The following is a 17671-nucleotide window of genomic DNA, read 5'->3' on the forward strand; positions in this document are numbered from 1 at the left end:
ATCCACAAAGTCTGCCACACCTCAGCCCCTCTAGTCATAAGGATGCCAACACTCACCCTGAGAGATGTCACTTACCCGTATCTTCCCCATCACAGCAACTCTGCCTGTTCCCCTATGTGGGTAGAAAACACAAAGACCCCAAATTCAGAACTCAAAGACATGACTTAAATTTCCATGAGAAGGAATTGGAAAATTATTGTTTCATTCTTTCATGGGAAAACCCACAAAGACAAGAAAATAGAGGTTACCATATCACCAATTAATTTTACAATGACTTGTCTTATAAATTATATGTAAACAAGCATGTATAGGCTCTTGATTTTTAATGCTACAAAATATTATCACATACCCTGTACTTTTATTATTGTTTTAAATTAAGCAAGTAACAGCAATACTCACATGTGTATAGAAATTACTGTACATCAGTTTTAGGGAAACTCCTTTTAACACACATAGCAGTGGGTGAAAGTAATACTATTGTTATTCTTATTTTCTCATTAAGAAACTGAAGCAAAGTCCACATAGTTAGAGTGACTATTTCCCACATTCTTCCTATTCTTTCCCTGTCACCACCATTTCAACAATTAATTGTTTAAATTCTGGTCTAAAACAGATACCTCTTACATAATAAATAATTAATTCTGAATTTTTTTACATTCTTAATTTACTAAATTATATCTTCTTTTATTCCTAATCAATTTTATTTGCCTCTGTGACCAGCTGCCATTGTTACCTGTAGATTTTTATATTTTTTTCTACAATTTACATGATTTTTTTTGCATTTTTATTCTACATTGGATCAATTAGACCATGTTTCTGCATGGTGTATCATTCCCTTCTTAATGTTTGACAGATGTTAAATATATTTTTAACCTTATTAACAAAGCTAAAACATTTTCAGAACACATTTTAGTAGCTGATACTTGGTTTAAGTGAGATCATAGTCTGTTTGATCATGTGTCTATTTAACCATACCTAAAGTGTTATTTTAGGTGGGACATACTCTATCCTGCTTGCTAGCTTCTTTTCTCGTACCACTTAGGAATTAAATAGTATGTCAATGCAAAGGTGTGGTCTGTACTGAAAAACTAAAGAATTATTTAGATCAGTGATGCTTTAGTTCAGAAAACACACCTTTGTATGAGATCCTCAGAATCATTTGCAGGAGATTTTTAAACTCTCAGGCTCTTCTTTTCTGCTCTTTGTGTACCCCCTTCACCCCCTGCCAACCCCATACTCTGATACTTTCCATGATTGAGAATCACTGCCAAAAGTGTCCCTAGTTACTATGTGACAATGTCATATCCCTCAAGAATGTAGGATGAGAAGGCTAAATGTCATTGCTATAATTAAGTTTAGTCATTCTAACATCTGAATGTTTTGATAATTAAAAGCAAACTGAATCTTCAGGATTATTGTAGCAATTTTTATGCTTATGTTTTACGTTGTCATAAAGACTTGATATAATTGTTAAACGATGCCAACAACTGACTTAAAAAATGGTGCACTTAAAATTATATATGGAGGGAGTCTTGCTTTCTGTTCACTGAATCATGCCACTTAGAAGTGAAAGTTTCTTTAGAGACCACTTGGTCTGAACCCATTCTATATGAGGAAAGTAAGGATTTATAAAAGGACTTGTTTCTGCAATCTGTATTTGGGGTAAAAATGGGAGTTCATAACCCACTTGAATCTAATGTATGAAATATGATATGTCAAGAGCTTTGTAATGTTTTGAACAACCAATAATAAATAAATAAATAAATAAATAAATACATAAAAGGACTTGTAAACCTTGAATGCCTTTTTCTCAATTGCCAGTCTTAGTTACTGTGTTTACTATTAAGATGTTTGTCCCAGTTTTTTAAAATCATTGGTTATAATTAATTCTATTCATTTTTATAACAATGACATACATCATAGGCTCATTTTAACAATGATAAGAGTTCACCATCTATTATCTTTTCAGGTAGAACATGAGAAACATTGTGACCAATATCACTTTGCTAGGGAGCAGCGAAGGATCTTGATAGAAAATTGGAATAAGAATAGGAAAGACTTTATACAGAAGGCAGTACTTACCCTCCTTGAGGCCTGTGCAGCTCATGAAATGGAGAGCATATTGGCTAAGGACAGAAAAAAGCAACAGGACCTGTGTGCTGATCTGAAAGCCAAGGTAAGGTGCTCACAGAAGCTGTTTTAGTATTTTTTTGGGTATTCATTGGAGAACCCACTTTTCCTTTTGTTCAAATCCAACCTAAAGTTCAGTTTCTCTGAAAAGCCTATCCTGAATAAAACTGTTAGTTTGGACCATATTAATTTTCAATTCTTTTAGGTCAAAAATAGTCAATAATCAACAATTTCATAAAGTTCAATCTGAAATCACTATAATAGGATATTTCGATGGAGACACCTAACATTAACTGTAGATGCTGGGCAACAGAGTAAAGTGTGGGATGAAAATGCGGTGCAGTTACAAACTGTCTAGTGCTCAAAGACTCTCAGACTTCTCATTCATATCAGAGATATGCAAAATAGGAAGAGGAAAGAGGTTTCGTGAGGAATATGTTAGGGGAAGATTGGTGGGTTGTATGTAACCCTCAACAAAATGTGGGGGATGAGGTGACTTTTTTTCCTGCTTAGACCCAGTGAGAGGACCTCTGGAATGGCTCCAAGTTAAAGGGTAAACCTGATAGTTGGAAGGATTAAGGGCTGCTATCTGATGCTCACAGGGAAATACAGAGGACCTACCGCAGTGGCAAAACTGAAAGAATGAGAGGCTGCTGTGTTGGGAGCACCTGCAATCCTGACATCACAAGTGCTGGAGTCTTGGAAGCCTGATGTGGATATGGCCCTTGTTATGGTCTGGATTTAAGATGTCCCCCCAAAGTGCCTGTGTTAATGCAGGAATATTCAGAAATGAAAGGATTAGATTATGAGAGCTGTAACCCAATCAGTCTATTTTAGTTTGAATGGATTAACAGGGTAGAAACCTTAGGCAGGTGGGGTGTGGCTGACAGAGATGGGTCCCTAGGGGCATGCTGTGAAAGGATGCATCTCCCCCTCTCCCTCTACCCCTTGCCCTCCCTGTTTCCCATGAACTGAGCAGTTTTCCTCCATAGCACCTATCAGCCAGGATGCTCTGCCTCATTTTGGGCCCATGGCAATGGAGTCAGACAACCATGGACTGAATCTTTGAAACCATGATTCAAAATGAACTTTTTCTCCTCTTGGTTGTTCTTGTCAGATATTTTAGTCACAGTGACAAAAAGCTGACTAACACAACCATCCTTGAAAAGTTGAAAAGGCCATTAAAAATTAATATTGTTTCAAGGCATAGCATATGTCTAGTAAAAGTTCTCAGATCTTTATTGGTTAGTAGATGATGTAGTAGTTTGGGGATAGCACAAGAAGCTTTATTCTCTTGATAGAAAGCATCCCGAAAGATGACACTACAACAAAAGTATATAAAAACAAGTATCTTTATTTTTAAACATTTGAGAAAAAATGCTTGTTCTGCAGTTTTTATAACAAAAAGATATTTCTTTTTACACTGTATAAATTTGGGACCTAAAGAAGAGAAGCTGCATCAAGGTTAATCCACTACAGGCTCCAGAGCTAAAGTGGTTTTCTTCTCTGTTGTACACTTATGGGAAACACACAGGATCAAGGGGCCCTGACAAGTCCTCATACTCCTGTCTGTTTATATTCATTCTGCCCATATTATCATTAGCCCTGGAGCTATGCTATAGGTAATGTTTTCTTTGTATTATATTGCATTAAGTTAAACATATATGTGGAAAAGTGCATAGTACCTAACTATGCTATTTGATGAAGTTTATTTACATACCTCCCCAAGGAGACACCCAAGATTAATATATAGAATGTTTTCTGAAGCCAGAAATCTCCCTCATGGTTCTTCTTAGCAAATACTACCCCCCCCCCCCCATGCCTTTATACTTCTTGTGCTCATGATGTGTTTCATTCTTGTTTCATGTTACCATCATTTTTTCTTTCTTGTTTAGTATTTCATTGTATATATATTTCATAGTTTGTTTATATGCTTTTCTGTTAATAGAAATTTTCATTATTTCCAGATACTTGTTGTTTTGATAATAGTGGTATGAAAATTCTTGAACATGTCTTTTGGTAAACATATGTGCTCATTTCTATTGGGTAGATATTTAGGAGCAAAATTGTTGAATTTAAAGTTTCAGTGCATTTAGCTTTGAAAAATATTGCCAAGGTTTTCCAAAATTATTGTAAAAATTTACAACCAGATTCATCTCATTCACATCTTCACCGGTATTGGTATTAGCAGTCCTTAATTTTAGTTTATTTAGTGACTGAGTACTGGTACCTCATTATGGTTTTCATTTCCATTTAGAACATACGTTCACTAAAAGACACGTTCAAGAATGTTCATAGCACTATTATCATAAAAACAAGTATCTGGAAATAATGAAAATTTCTGTTAACAGAAAAGCATATAAATAAACTGTGAAATATACATATAATGAAATATTAAACATCTTTTCATATATTATCCAATTGGTTATCTTCTTCTGTGGAATGTCTGTCTGCTCAAGTCTTTTGCCCATTTTCCCATTGGGTTATCTGCTTTTTTTCTTACTCATTTGTGTACTCTTTACATATTCCACATACAAGTTTTGTTTCCTTTTTTCTTTTTCTCCCAGTCAATGGCTTATCTTAATGTTGTGTTTGGATTTACAAAACTTATTAATTTTACTTGAAGCCTGTCTTCCCTTAAATGTCAGGCTAGTTTATTGCTCTCTGACTTCTGCTCTCTGACAGGCTTAAGATAAGTCCTAATGTAGGCAGTTCAGCTTTTTAAATTTTTGCTGTTAAAGTGGGAGCAACGTTCTTTTCAACTTCTTAGACCTAAATGGAAGATGGAAAGTCCTATTGGAATACTATTAATCTTTTTTATGTACCCTATTTAAGAAATTGTTGGCTAGTGGAAAGGTGTCATTGTCAAAGATATCCTCCCTAAGATTTTTCTGCCCAACTGTGCTACTTCCAGACGTGGATGAATCCCCCAGTTAGGTGGAACAACAATAAATGGGAAACTGATAGGTGGAAAAAAAATGACTGAAATATCTGACAAGAACAACTTAGAGGAGAAAAAGTTCATTTTGAATCATGGTTTCAAAGATTCAGTCCATGGTTGTCTGACTCTATTGCCAAGAGCATCCTGGCTGATAGGTGCTATGGAGGAAAACTGTTCAGTTCATGGGAAGCAGGGAGGGCAAGGGGTGGAGGGAGAGGGGGAGATGCATCCTCTCACATTCTTTCACTAAAGAAAATGTACATCAGGGACATTATTCTAGGATGGGTACAACTAGCAATAAAGGCTACAAAATTGCTAAGGGGTAAGAGTCGGCATTAACTTCCTGCAAGGTTTGCTTAGAATAGTAACAGTCACTGTTAAATGAGAACTTTGTTATTCCTTCCTTTAGCTCTCTTTCCCTTTTCCTTCCTCACCTGTGGGCCCTAATGGACTAAGCATCTAGGGAATCAAAAGAGAACTCACCTTCTGAATAGAGAGAAAGGAATAGACCAAACTATTGGAATTGCACACTTTGATTTTGAATCAAGACTATATTTTATGTTTTATATTTACCATAGGCCCCTGTGCAACCCAAGAATGACTCATATATTTGTCTGAGTTTTCATCTGGTGACAGAAGAACCATCTGAATGGGAGACAAAAATGTGTTTTAATGATTCCCCACAGTTCATGCTGTCCACTGTGTCAGGCATACCCTATATGATATTCCTGTATATCAAGCATTCTAACAGATGCTTTATATGCATTCTCTGATAGTATACTCAATCAGAGAATTTGCAAAAGTTTCTGCAGAGGGTTTGCCTATTGAAATCAGAGGCCTGACTCTATGTCACAACAGAATGTGGAGTCTGCTTAGAGAGGCTTAGTCACAGAGGATTACTATGGTTTGGGTATAGTTTGAGTGCCTCCCTCCTAAATGTTCTTGTTCTGGAAGTCTCACCCCATGTGGTGATGCTGAGAAGTGGTAGGACCTTACAGAGGTGAGGCCTAGCAGAAGGTAATTAGGTCATGGGTCACTATCTGGAAAGGGATCAGTGCTGGTCTCACAGAGTGAAACTAGCTCTCATATGACCATGTTATTATAAAGTGAAGCCATCCCACATTCTTGGTCCTTTCTTCAGGCAGCCAGTTCTCTTTCTCTTTCTATCCCCTGTTGGCACACAGCCAGGAGGCCTTGCCAAAATGCTGGCACCATGCAGTTTGGACCCTTCAGCCATTAGAATTTTGATACAAATAAAACTATTTACCTATAAGTTACCAACCTCAAATACTTTGTTATAATAAAAGAAAGTGAAGTGAGACAAGGGTGAACAAATATTTCTGAATTTTTAGGGAATAAACTTCTAAAAGACAAATATAGGTAGGAAGTGAAGAAGTTGGAACAGAATTGTGGTAAAATGATTCTGTTTCCTACAGAGACAGTGTTTTCATCAGAATGTGTGTTCCTAATGAAGGGCTGAAACTCACATTGTAGTTGGGACCAAAGATACATCCTAAAAGGAAGAGCTGTATCTATAAATTTGCAGTAATTTAAAATGTTATATTATGCTTATTTTTTAATTATGATTTTTTAATGTGCCAGAAGAGTTGGGGATTTATCCCTACACTTCATTTTGCAAGTCTGAAAGCTGAGTCCTGAAACATGAAGTAACTTGCCTAAGGTTCATATTGACTCATTCATCTTGAAATTCAATACTATCTCAGCCCCACGCAGGTTGTATTCCAGAGTTCTACAAAATAATAAAATATTTTTATTATACTTTAGGTCCCAGTATGCTATATATTAGACCCACAGAATGTAAAAAATATTGCTTCATTGTATCATAAATTTGACTTTCTAAAACTAATATGCTAGCTATAATAAACATTAATTAAACATGTAACCATAATTTTATTATTAGTCTTAGAATTTAAAAGGTCTTTTAGGGAGTGATTTAGATAATTTGTGTCTTTGCAGAAAAATGTTAAAGGAATTTTGAAATAATGTGAACTCTGTTTTATTTTACTTTTCTGTCAGTAACAGTTGCTGTAAAAAGAAGAGCTATTTACATCTCTCACCAGAGTGATGAGACAAAAGAGAAGTCGCACCTTCATTCTTCCCAACAAAACCTGCTCGTTGACCCTCTAGGTTTTCTCAGACTATAGTCTCTGCCTGTGTACAGCCTAGACCCCTCTGCTAGCTGTATAATTAATTCCTTTGCATCCTTATCTTTCTGCAACAGGGCTGGGCATCTTCATTACCAGAGCCATCTCATAAGTGACTGTGCTTCTGTGCTGGGTAGCTGAGTGCTGCTAGGGAAGTCACCATCATCTGGATTCTCCATGCAACTTGAAACGCCTTGGTCCTGGTCCTGTCCTTCGTTTTCCTATTCCTTTTATGACTGTGTAGAATGGTCACCACTCCCTTACCTTACACCTCCATGCACAGACTCCCAGGAGACAACCACCTCCTACTTTATCAAGAAAATTAAGTCATTGGGGGGTGAACAATCCTAATTCCTCCCTCTCACATGCTGTCTTTCTGCGTCTTGCTAGCCCCTGGACCTCTTGTAGACACAGGATGTGATTCCTCTGACAGTTTGAATTCAGTCCTTCTCCTTAAAGTTTGAAACTCTGACCCACGTAATACTTTGGACACTTGATTCTACTGACTATCTACTTTGCTTATTTTGATCTGTAACTCTTTTTAGTGTTTCCCTCTGTCTATAAGCATGGTTAAACAGTTCTTACCCAAAGAAAATTTCCTTTGATTTAAGTCATCCTCTCCTCTGTTCCTGGGAAGTCCCTATGTTTGCCTTTCCACATGAAATCAACATTTTAAAAGATTCATCTACCTTATTATACCCAGTTCCTCTTATCTCTCCAGCTCACTAAAACTCTCTTCTCAAGTTCAAGTGGACATCCATATTACTTAATTCAACCAGGACTATTATTTTATTTATTTTTTAAAAAATAAATGGCAGTGGAATACATTACAATTCTTACTACATGTATACAGCACAATTTTTCCTATCTCTGTATATAAAGTATGTTCACACCAATTCGTGTCTTCATACATGTACTTTAGATAATGATGTCCATCAGTTTCTACCATCCTTACTAACCTCTTGCCCCCTTCCTTTCCCTCCCACCCCTGAACCCTATCTAGAATTCATCTATCCCTCCCATGTTCCCTCTCCCAACCCCACTATGAGTCATCACCTTATATCAGAGAAAACATTTGGCATTTGTTTTTTAGGGGATTGGCTAACTTCACTTAGCATTATCTTCTCCTATGCCATCCATTTACCTGCAAATGCCATGATTTTATTCTCTTTTATAGTTGAGTAATATCCCATTGTGTATTTATGCCTCATATTTTTAAATCCATTCATCTACTGAAGGGCATCTAGGTTGGTTCCACAGTTTAACTATTGTGAATTGTGCTGCTATAAACATTGATGTGGCTGTGTCCCTGTAGTATGCTGTTTTTAAGTCCTTTGGATATAGACCAAGGATAGGGATAGCTGGGTCAAATGGTGGTTCCATTCCAGGTTTCTCAAGGAATCTCCATACTTCTTTCCAGAGTGGGTGCACCAATGTGCAGTCCCACCAACAACATATGAGTGTGTCTTTTTCCTCACATCCTCGTCAACACTTATTTTTGTTTGTATTCTTGACAGCTGCCATTCTGACTGGAATGAGATGATATCATAGAGTAGTTTTGATTTGCACTTCTCTAATTGCTAGAGATGGTGAACTTTTTAAATATATTTGTTGATTGATTGTATATCCTCTTCTGAGAAGTATCTGTTCAGGTCCTTGGCCCGTTATTGGCTGGGTTATTTGTTTTTTTGGTGTTTAGCTTTTTGAGTTATTTATATACCCTAGAGATTAGTGCTCTATCTGATGTGTGAGGGGAAAAATTTGCTCTCAAGATGTAGGTTCTCTATTCACCTCACAGATTGTTTCTTTTGCTGAGAAGAAACATTTTAGTTCGAATCCATCCCATTTATTGATTTTTAGTTTTAATTCTTGCAGTATAGAAGTCTTATTAATGAAGTTGGGGCCTATTTTTTCTTCTATTAGATGCAGTCTCTGTTTAATTCCTCAGTCCTTGATCCACTTTGAGTTGAGTTTTATACATGGTGAGAGATAGGGGTTTAATTTCATTTTATTGCATATGGATTTCCAGTTTTCCCAGTACCATTTGTTGAAAAGGCTATCTTTTCTCCAATGCATGTTTTTGGCACCTTTGTAAAATATAAGATAATTTTAATTTTGTGGGTTAGTCTTTGTGTCCTCTATTGTGTTCCATTGGTCTACCAGTCTGTTTTGGTGCCAATATCATGCTGTTTTTGTTACTCTTGCTCTGTAGTATAGTTTAAGATCTGGTATAGTAATACCACCTGCTTCACTCTTGCTGCTAAGGATAATAATCATATGATCACCTCAATAGACACAGAAAAAACATTTGACAACATATAGCAACCCTTCATGTTCAAAACACTAGAAAAACTAGGGATAACAGGAACATATCTCCACATCATAAAGGCTATCTATGCTATGTCCCAGGCCATCATCATTCTAAATGGAGAAAAATTGAAGGCATTTCCTCTAAAAACTGAAATAAGACAGGGATGCCCTCTTTCAGCACTTCTATTTAACATAGTTCTTGAAACACTGGCCAGAGCAATTAGACAGATGAAAGAAATTAAAAGGATACATATAGGAAAAGAAGAACTTAAATTAGCACTATCTGCTGATGATATGATTCTATACCTAGAAGACCCAAAAAGCTCTACCAGAAAACTTCTAGAACTAGTAAATGAATTCAGCAAAGTACAGGATGTAAAATTAACACCCATAAATCAAAGGCATTTCTGTACATCAGTCACAAATCCTTTGAGAGGGAAATGAGGCAAACTACCCCATTTACAATAGCCTCAAAAAAAATTACTTAGGAGTCAACTTAACAAAAGAGGTGAAAGATCTATATAATAAAAACTACAGAACCCTAAAGAAAGAAATCAAAGAAGACCTTAGAAGATGGAAAGACCTACCTTGCTCTTGGATAGGCAGAATCAATATTATGAAAATGACCATACTACCAAAAGCACTATACAGGTTTAATGTGATTCCAATCAAAATCCCAATGGAATTCCTCATAGAAATAAAAAAAGCAATCATGAAATTCATGTGGAAAAATAAAAGACCCAGAATAGCTAAATCAACCAGTGCTCTTTATCCTGATCCTCCCGGACCTCTCCACCCTGTTCATCACTCCATTTCTGACATTCGTCACTCCCTCAGATTCCATCAAAGTATTTCTATTGCCATGTCTTAAGTGATTTTTAGTCTGCCTGTGTATTTCTTATTGTTTCCCTTTCCTAAAATGCTGGCATCTTCCAGGTTTTCTGTCCTCATTCTTGTTGTTCTCTCTGTATACTTCAGTCAGCCCCTAAATAGCCTCGTGATTTTACCTACCTGAGAGTGCTAATTAGTCTCAAATATTTTTTACTATCCCTGGAAAGCTTTCTGTTGAACTTCATATACTCAGCAACATGGTGATTATATTAAATGTCTATAGATCTCTTAAAGTCGGTGTCAAAAATGGAAATCTTCATTTTCCTGCAGGAAATTTGTATTTCTTTCTTGAAACTTGGCTTCCTATTCTCTTATAGCTATTTGAAAACTTAAGAAAACTTTCTCTCTCAGCTCTCTGCCCCTTTCATCACTGGGCCCCGGTTATTGTTCATGAATATTGTATCATCAAATGTTTATTCAGCCCTGTAATGGCTATTTCTCACATTTTAATATTTTAAAAACTTTCCCCAGAATTGTGGACAGAATGCTCAAATGCAATTCACATTAATCCTGATAACTTCTCAGTGGTACCCTTTGCTTACAATATTGGCCAAGCTTAGTATGGCTTTCCAGGTCCTCAATAACTTGGACCCTCTTACCCTTTTCAGACTCTCTCTGGGCACACTCCAATTCACACTTTACAATGTAGAATTCCTTTCATCCACTATCCTCTTCCCCTACCACTGCACAGTGCACCACTATATTTCCTGCTTCTGTGCCTCTTTGCTCCTGCTATTGTGGCTTTACCTAGGATGACTTTCCTACCTTCCTTTGTCTGGCTAATTCTTACTTATCTTCATGATTCAGCTCAAATGTGTGCTGCAGAAAAACTTCCTTAATCCATGTTTAGATTCAATGCATTCTTTGTTCTCCCTAACCCCCATATATAAATCTGGCTTGTCAGTGATCATGATCACAGTTCACTGAACAAATCTATGTCCCCAACACAACTGAAAGTAGAAACCCATTTTATTCATCTCTACCCTCCCCAACAATAAAATTTTCAGAGTTTGGAACATGATAGGTGTTCAGTAAATACTGTAAAGGGAAGTGTAAAAAATGCCTTTGGCATTTTTTCCTTCTTCTCAATACCTTCTGATATAGTCCTCTTTTCACTGCCTTCTTCCTACTTTATTTATGAAGAATTTTGCTGTGGAAATAAGTTTATCATATGCAAAGTCATTAAGAAGAGAAGTACAAGTCTTAATTGTCAGCATTAAATATGCTAAAAAATCAGATGTGGTTTTGAAAATGAAACCTGGCTTATCTATAACACAGGTATATTTCAAGCATGAACAAAATCACCAGGAACTTAATTTCCTTTTCTACTTTATCTTGTTTTTGTGCACTTTGTTCCCATCTCTCGCTGATTATATGACCTATTCAACAAACCCTAATAGAAAATCAGATAATGTTGAGGCAGAAGACACTGTTTTAAAGTAAGTATCATTTGAACTCCCTTTCCACATTTGATAGTATTTCATGTTATTAGTTTCTTCCATAATTGCCTTTTTCCACAGATTTCAGCCTCCTTTGCTGTTGGAGAACAAAATTGGACTTGAGTTCCACAAGTCAGATGTGAGTGGCACTTTAATCAAGTAGAATTTTCTGAGTCCCAATTCTAGTGATGATGAATAACTGATACTAGACTCATTCTCACATAGTAATCAACTATAAAAATGGAATAAATGTTTAAAAAGTGTTTTCAGGCATTGGATAACAAGCACATGGACAAGAGCCTTAAAAGAAGAGAATCTTTGAAAAAGAGCCTCATGTTCATTATGGGTTTCCTCATAAGGTCATTTTTCAATATGAAGTAGAAAGGTATAAGCAGGAAATGACAGTCTTTTTTAAGAACATTTTTTGTTTGTTCTAATTAGTTATACATGATAGTAGGATGCACTTTGATACATCATATATAAATGGAGTATAATTTCTATTCTTCTGGTTGTACATCATGTTGAATCCTACCTGTCATATGTACATTGGTAATAATGTCTGATTCATTCTGCTATCCTTCTACCTCCATAACCCCTCCCCTCCCTTCACTCCCCTCTACCTAAAGTAACTGTATTCTTTCTTAGCTGCCCTGCCTTATTGTGAATTATTATCCACATATCAGAGAAAACATTTGGCCTTTGGTTTTTGGGGATTGGCTAATTTTGCTTAGCATGGTATTCTCTAGCTCCATCCATTTATCAGCAAATGCCATCATCTCATTCTTCTTTAAGGCTGAGTAATATTCATATACATATAATATTCATATACATATGAATATATATATATCACATTTTCTTTATTCATTCATCTATTGAAGGGCACCTAGGTTGGTTCCATAGTTTAGCTATTGTAAGTTGAGCTGCTATAAACATTGATGTGGCTGCATCACTGTAATATGCTGATTTTAAGTCCTTTGGGTATAAAGTGAGTAGTGAGATACCTGGGTCAAACGATGGTTCCATTCTAAGTTTTCTGAAGAATTTCCATACTGCTTTTCATATGGTTGCACTAATTTGCATTCCCACCAGCTATGTATGAATCTACCTCTTTCCCCTCATCCTCACCCATATTTACTGTTGTTTGTATTCTTGATGATTGCCATTCTGACTGGGTTAAGATGAAATCTTAGAATAGTTTTTTTTTTTTAACATTTCTCTAATTGCTAAAGATGTTGAACAGTCTTGATAGGTAAAGGAAAAAAGAGATTGGAGTGTGGACTGCAAAGGCAGCTTGGATTTGAGGGAAGAGGGTAGGGAGGTGAGGAGGAAAATAACCTTCAAAATGTACATAAAAATACCCCTCCTCTTCAGCCAGGTGTGGTGGCCAATGCCTGTTATCCCAGTGGCTCAAGAGACTGAGGCAGGAGTATCATGGGTTCAAAGACAGCTTCAGCAATGGGGAGGCACTTAACAGCTCAGTGAGAGTCTGTCTCTAAATAAAACACAAAAACTAGGGCTGGGAATGTGGCTCAGTGGTTGAGTGCCACTGAGTTCAATCCCTGGTATCCTCCCCACTCTCCCCCACCAAAAAAAAAAAAAAATGCTCCTTGGGGGCTTTGCCAACTGGTAATCTCTGAATGCATAGGGCAAAATACCAAAAGGCCAACATAAAGTAGCAACCAGAAAACTGAGAAGTGAATAGAGATTCCAGAGGTCATACCATTCTGGGGAGGTGTAGTACTAGAGTTCTAGCCCAGCCAAAATGGGAGAGATCCTGACACTCTAGGCATTCAGCTAGATGCCACTGCCCCCCACAAAGGCTATACATTAGGGATATAGGCTCCATTCTAAGATCATGGACAAAACTGAAACAGATCTGCTCTACAAATAGCCAAAATAATACATCCACAAAATTCAGATTTTCCTGATAATTTAAATGTCTTCCCCACTAAGACTTAATACTGTTTAGAGACAAATAACATAACCCAACCCTGTATATATAATTCACAATGTCTAGCATATAATAAAGATTACCAGATATTCAAAGAAATAGGAAAAATGACTGATAAGGAATAAAACAATCTCAGAAATTATTTAGATGTTTTAGTTAAAAGACTAGAACTTTATTATTAGTATGAAAGAAAATATAGATGAAAATGTGTAATAGTCCAGTAGAGAATTAGAATTATAAAAACAGGTCAAATGGAAATTATAGAACTATAAAATATAATACCTAAGTTAAGAATACATTGGAAGGGTTTTAATAGCAGACAGGACATAGCAGTAAACAGGATTAGTGATGTTGAAGACAGGTCAATAGAAGATAATTCAAGCAGAATATGATAAGAGAAAAAAGTAAAATAGAATAGAGGGCATAAGAGATGTGGAACATGGTAAGAAGGCTTATTATAATTAAAGCTACAGAAAGAGGACAGAGAGAATGAAATAAGCAATATTGAATAAATATTATCCTCAAACTTAACAAGGCTTAAGCATCTCAACAAACCCCAAGCTGGATAAATACAAGGAATACCACACCTAGACACATGAGTGAATGTAAAGAGAAAGTGAGGTGTATAGAGACAGACATGGCATGAAGATCCATTTTCTGGAGTGATCATAAGAAAAAGCATCATGTCCTCTGTGATGGCACCAAGTTCCCAGTTGTGCCAGAGGCAGTGTGGTTTCTACTGGAATAGCTCTATAGTGTAAGGTTCTGAGTATTGTTTCTAGACACTTAGTCTAGAGTTTGCTTCTCTGACCCTTCCAAAGATTTTCTGAGCCATCTGAAATCCTATAATTGGTAGCTCTCTGCTTAAACTAGCTTAGTGGTTAGTTAGGATAGATTCTGTGTATACAACTAAAAGTTCTGATACAGATGGTGTCTGGGTCCTACTATCTGATTTGAACTGACCCACTTGTTGATTTACAGTTTAAAAATTAGCAGGATCCAGAAACAATAACAACTCATCACTTTTCTGATGTAAAATGGAATTAATACTTCTGGTACATAGGGCCCTGAATCAGAGCACCTTGAGGTGGAAGTGGCCAAAAAAACCCTTATTCATCAGCCAAATGGTCTAAGTGAACATATGCAGGGAAAGGGTTCTTTTAATCACACAATATCTATCAATGTCCTAGATGTTATTTGCTTTAATTTATATTTCTGGCATCATCTCTTGGAATATTTCTTTGATAATGAGAGACACAGCAGGTAACTTCTTGGGCATTAGAGATCCCCATTTAAGATGCTCCCTTGATCAGAGAATGGAAAAAAACATTGGAGAGCTTGAATATTCAGTGTGCCATAGGAATTGGCAAGGATTCAGTAGTTTCTGCCAGTTTAAGATATTTGTTAGTGTCTTATGTGGGCAACTGTGCTATGCACCATCAATATAATCAGTGTTAGCAATGAATCCCTTGCATCACCAGTTTCCCTATAGACACAGAGCTGCGGGAATTCACAAAGGAATTCCCTTTGGTTGTCCATATATATAACAACAGAAGAGTCAAGAGAGCTCTGAGGAACCATAGGCATCAATGCCAGAGTGTTTTCTGGTCACAACAGCAAATGGCTTTTTCTCTACATGGCTATATTATATTATTTGTGCCCCTTGGCAGGTAGCTAATTAAAATTCCACAGGGTGTGGGGACTTGATGAATATACATATTAGTTCCAAGTAAAATATTCCAAGTAGCCCTATGTTTAAAATATCTTAGTTTTAAAATCACATTTGTCTGATTTTTCTAAAGTTTAAACAGGCTGTACTTTTAAATGTTTTTCATAATGAGAGCCTTATATTTCAGTGGGAAGTCATAACAACATCTCACAAGATGTTTTTCAAATGAAGATACTTAGTCAGGAATATAGATATTAGTATGTTATAGTGACTTTATGTAATAAAAAAATCAGGCAACCATACATAATCTCAAGTACTGATTAATTTAAGAGAGGAAGTCACAACCTGGAGTTGGAAAGTCAGGATTTTTTTTAAACCTGCCAAAAATAAAATACATAGCTATTTAAAAATTTCTAAGTGTGTCTAGTGGAGCAGGATAGGGAATCCAGAAATAGATCTAAACATCAAGTTCAGTTCATTTTCAACAAAGATATAACATTAATTACATGTAAAAAGGAAAGTATTATGGAAAAATGGTGTGAACCATTGAATATCCAGATCAAGAATGAATGAACTTCAATACATACTTCATGCTCTTTATAAAAATATACTCAGAATGGGCCACAGACCTACATGTAAAACTGAAAACTGTAATACAAAGGGAAGAGAATACAGAAAATGTTTATGTATTTGAATTGGGAAAATATTTCTTAGATATGGTACCAATTATACTATTTCTTTTTTAATATTTAATTGGTTTTATTTTTCAAATACATGACAGTGGAATGCATTAGATTCTTATTACACATATAGAGCACAATTTTTCATATCTCTGTATATAAAGTATGTTCACAGCAATTTATGTCTTCATACATGTACTTTGGATATTAAAAGAAAAAATTTGATAAATTGGATATACTCAAAACTATTGAAAAATACAGATAAGACTACAAAAACACAGGCTACCCACTAGGAGGAAATATTTGCAAATTTTATGTCTAATAAAGAAGTCAGATCCAGAATTTATAAAGATTTGTCAAAACTTAATGATAAGAAAATAAAAAATCCAATAAAAAAGGGAAATATTTGGCTACTTCACTAAAGAATATATGTGGAAAATAAGACATGAAAAGATGCTTAATGTCATTTATTATTTGAGAAATACAAAATAAAACCACAGTGAAATAGATGGATATTCTCACAATGAAGTCTAAAATTTAAAAATCTGGTCTTAAAGATAAGAGGGAAAGATGGCAGAGCAGAGGCACCCAGCACATTTCTGCTTCTCCTTGGGGTTGAACCAAAGTAACAGGTATGTGATTGCATATTGTGGTGAGTGACCATAGAAGAACACTGGGATTCAATGGCAGTAAGACAGAAACCTGGTGAAATCCAGAGACCTGGGACAATAGCACATCAAGAGAAACAATACACCCCAGCACCTGTCATGAGGTTCAATGGCAGGGGAAGGAGCAGTCTCCCCTCTGTAGGAATAAAGATGAAATTGTCCCTGAGAGCTCAATCAGCTCATAAGCCAGAACCTTGCATAAGTACAGCCTAAATAGATAAGAGACCTAGGATCTGCATTGAAGACTGATTTCAGAGAGGGAATTTATTGTACCTTCCAGTGAAGGTAACCATCTTGAGAAGGGACCTATTGTCTGAATTTGTACTGCTCTGGGGGTTAGAAACCCCTGCACATATTCCATTTCTGGAATGCGTTATTCCACTGCTCTGCCTCAGTGTCTCATAAGACATCCTTAGCTTGGGATAGTGACAATGACACAAAACTACTGAAAGTTCTATGCTGTTTGGAATATGGACTGGAATGTAGGGGGCAGGGGTTAAGGAGATGGTCTTCTAGAATCAGATGTCAGGGAACCTGCTATCTTGAGACTGGGATAATGACCAGTCACATGTGGTTTGCACAGGTGCCATGACTGAGGGCTCTAGGATCAAGTTTGGCAAACTATATGGTTCCCACTGCTACCCTCCCAAAACAGAATTTTGTGGTTCCAGTACTCCTATTGCCTTCAGAGGCATCTGGGGACCTGACTTTTGCCCCTCCTCTGTGGTATGCAGCCTAAGGCACTCTGGAGAGGAACTATGCTTGGTACTGCTCACATTCCATGCTAAGTTGTTCTGGCAAGTACCCTACCTAGGAGAATTTCAATC

General features: G+C 36.4%; 1 protein-coding gene across 1 annotated transcript in view; it reads left to right on the plus strand.

The window, feature by feature from the left end:
• Positions 1-17671, plus strand: part of Ccdc148 (coiled-coil domain containing 148) — a 217675-nt gene that overhangs the window by 65123 nt on the left and 134881 nt on the right. Inside the window, 1 exon segment of the mRNA XM_071619395.1 lies at positions 1970-2176. Within this exon segment, the coding sequence (XP_071475496.1) occupies positions 1970-2176 (207 nt within the window).

Source organism: Marmota flaviventris, chromosome 11 (assembly GCF_047511675.1).
Source record: "Marmota flaviventris isolate mMarFla1 chromosome 11, mMarFla1.hap1, whole genome shotgun sequence".
NCBI classification, from domain to species: domain Eukaryota; kingdom Metazoa; phylum Chordata; class Mammalia; order Rodentia; family Sciuridae; genus Marmota; species Marmota flaviventris.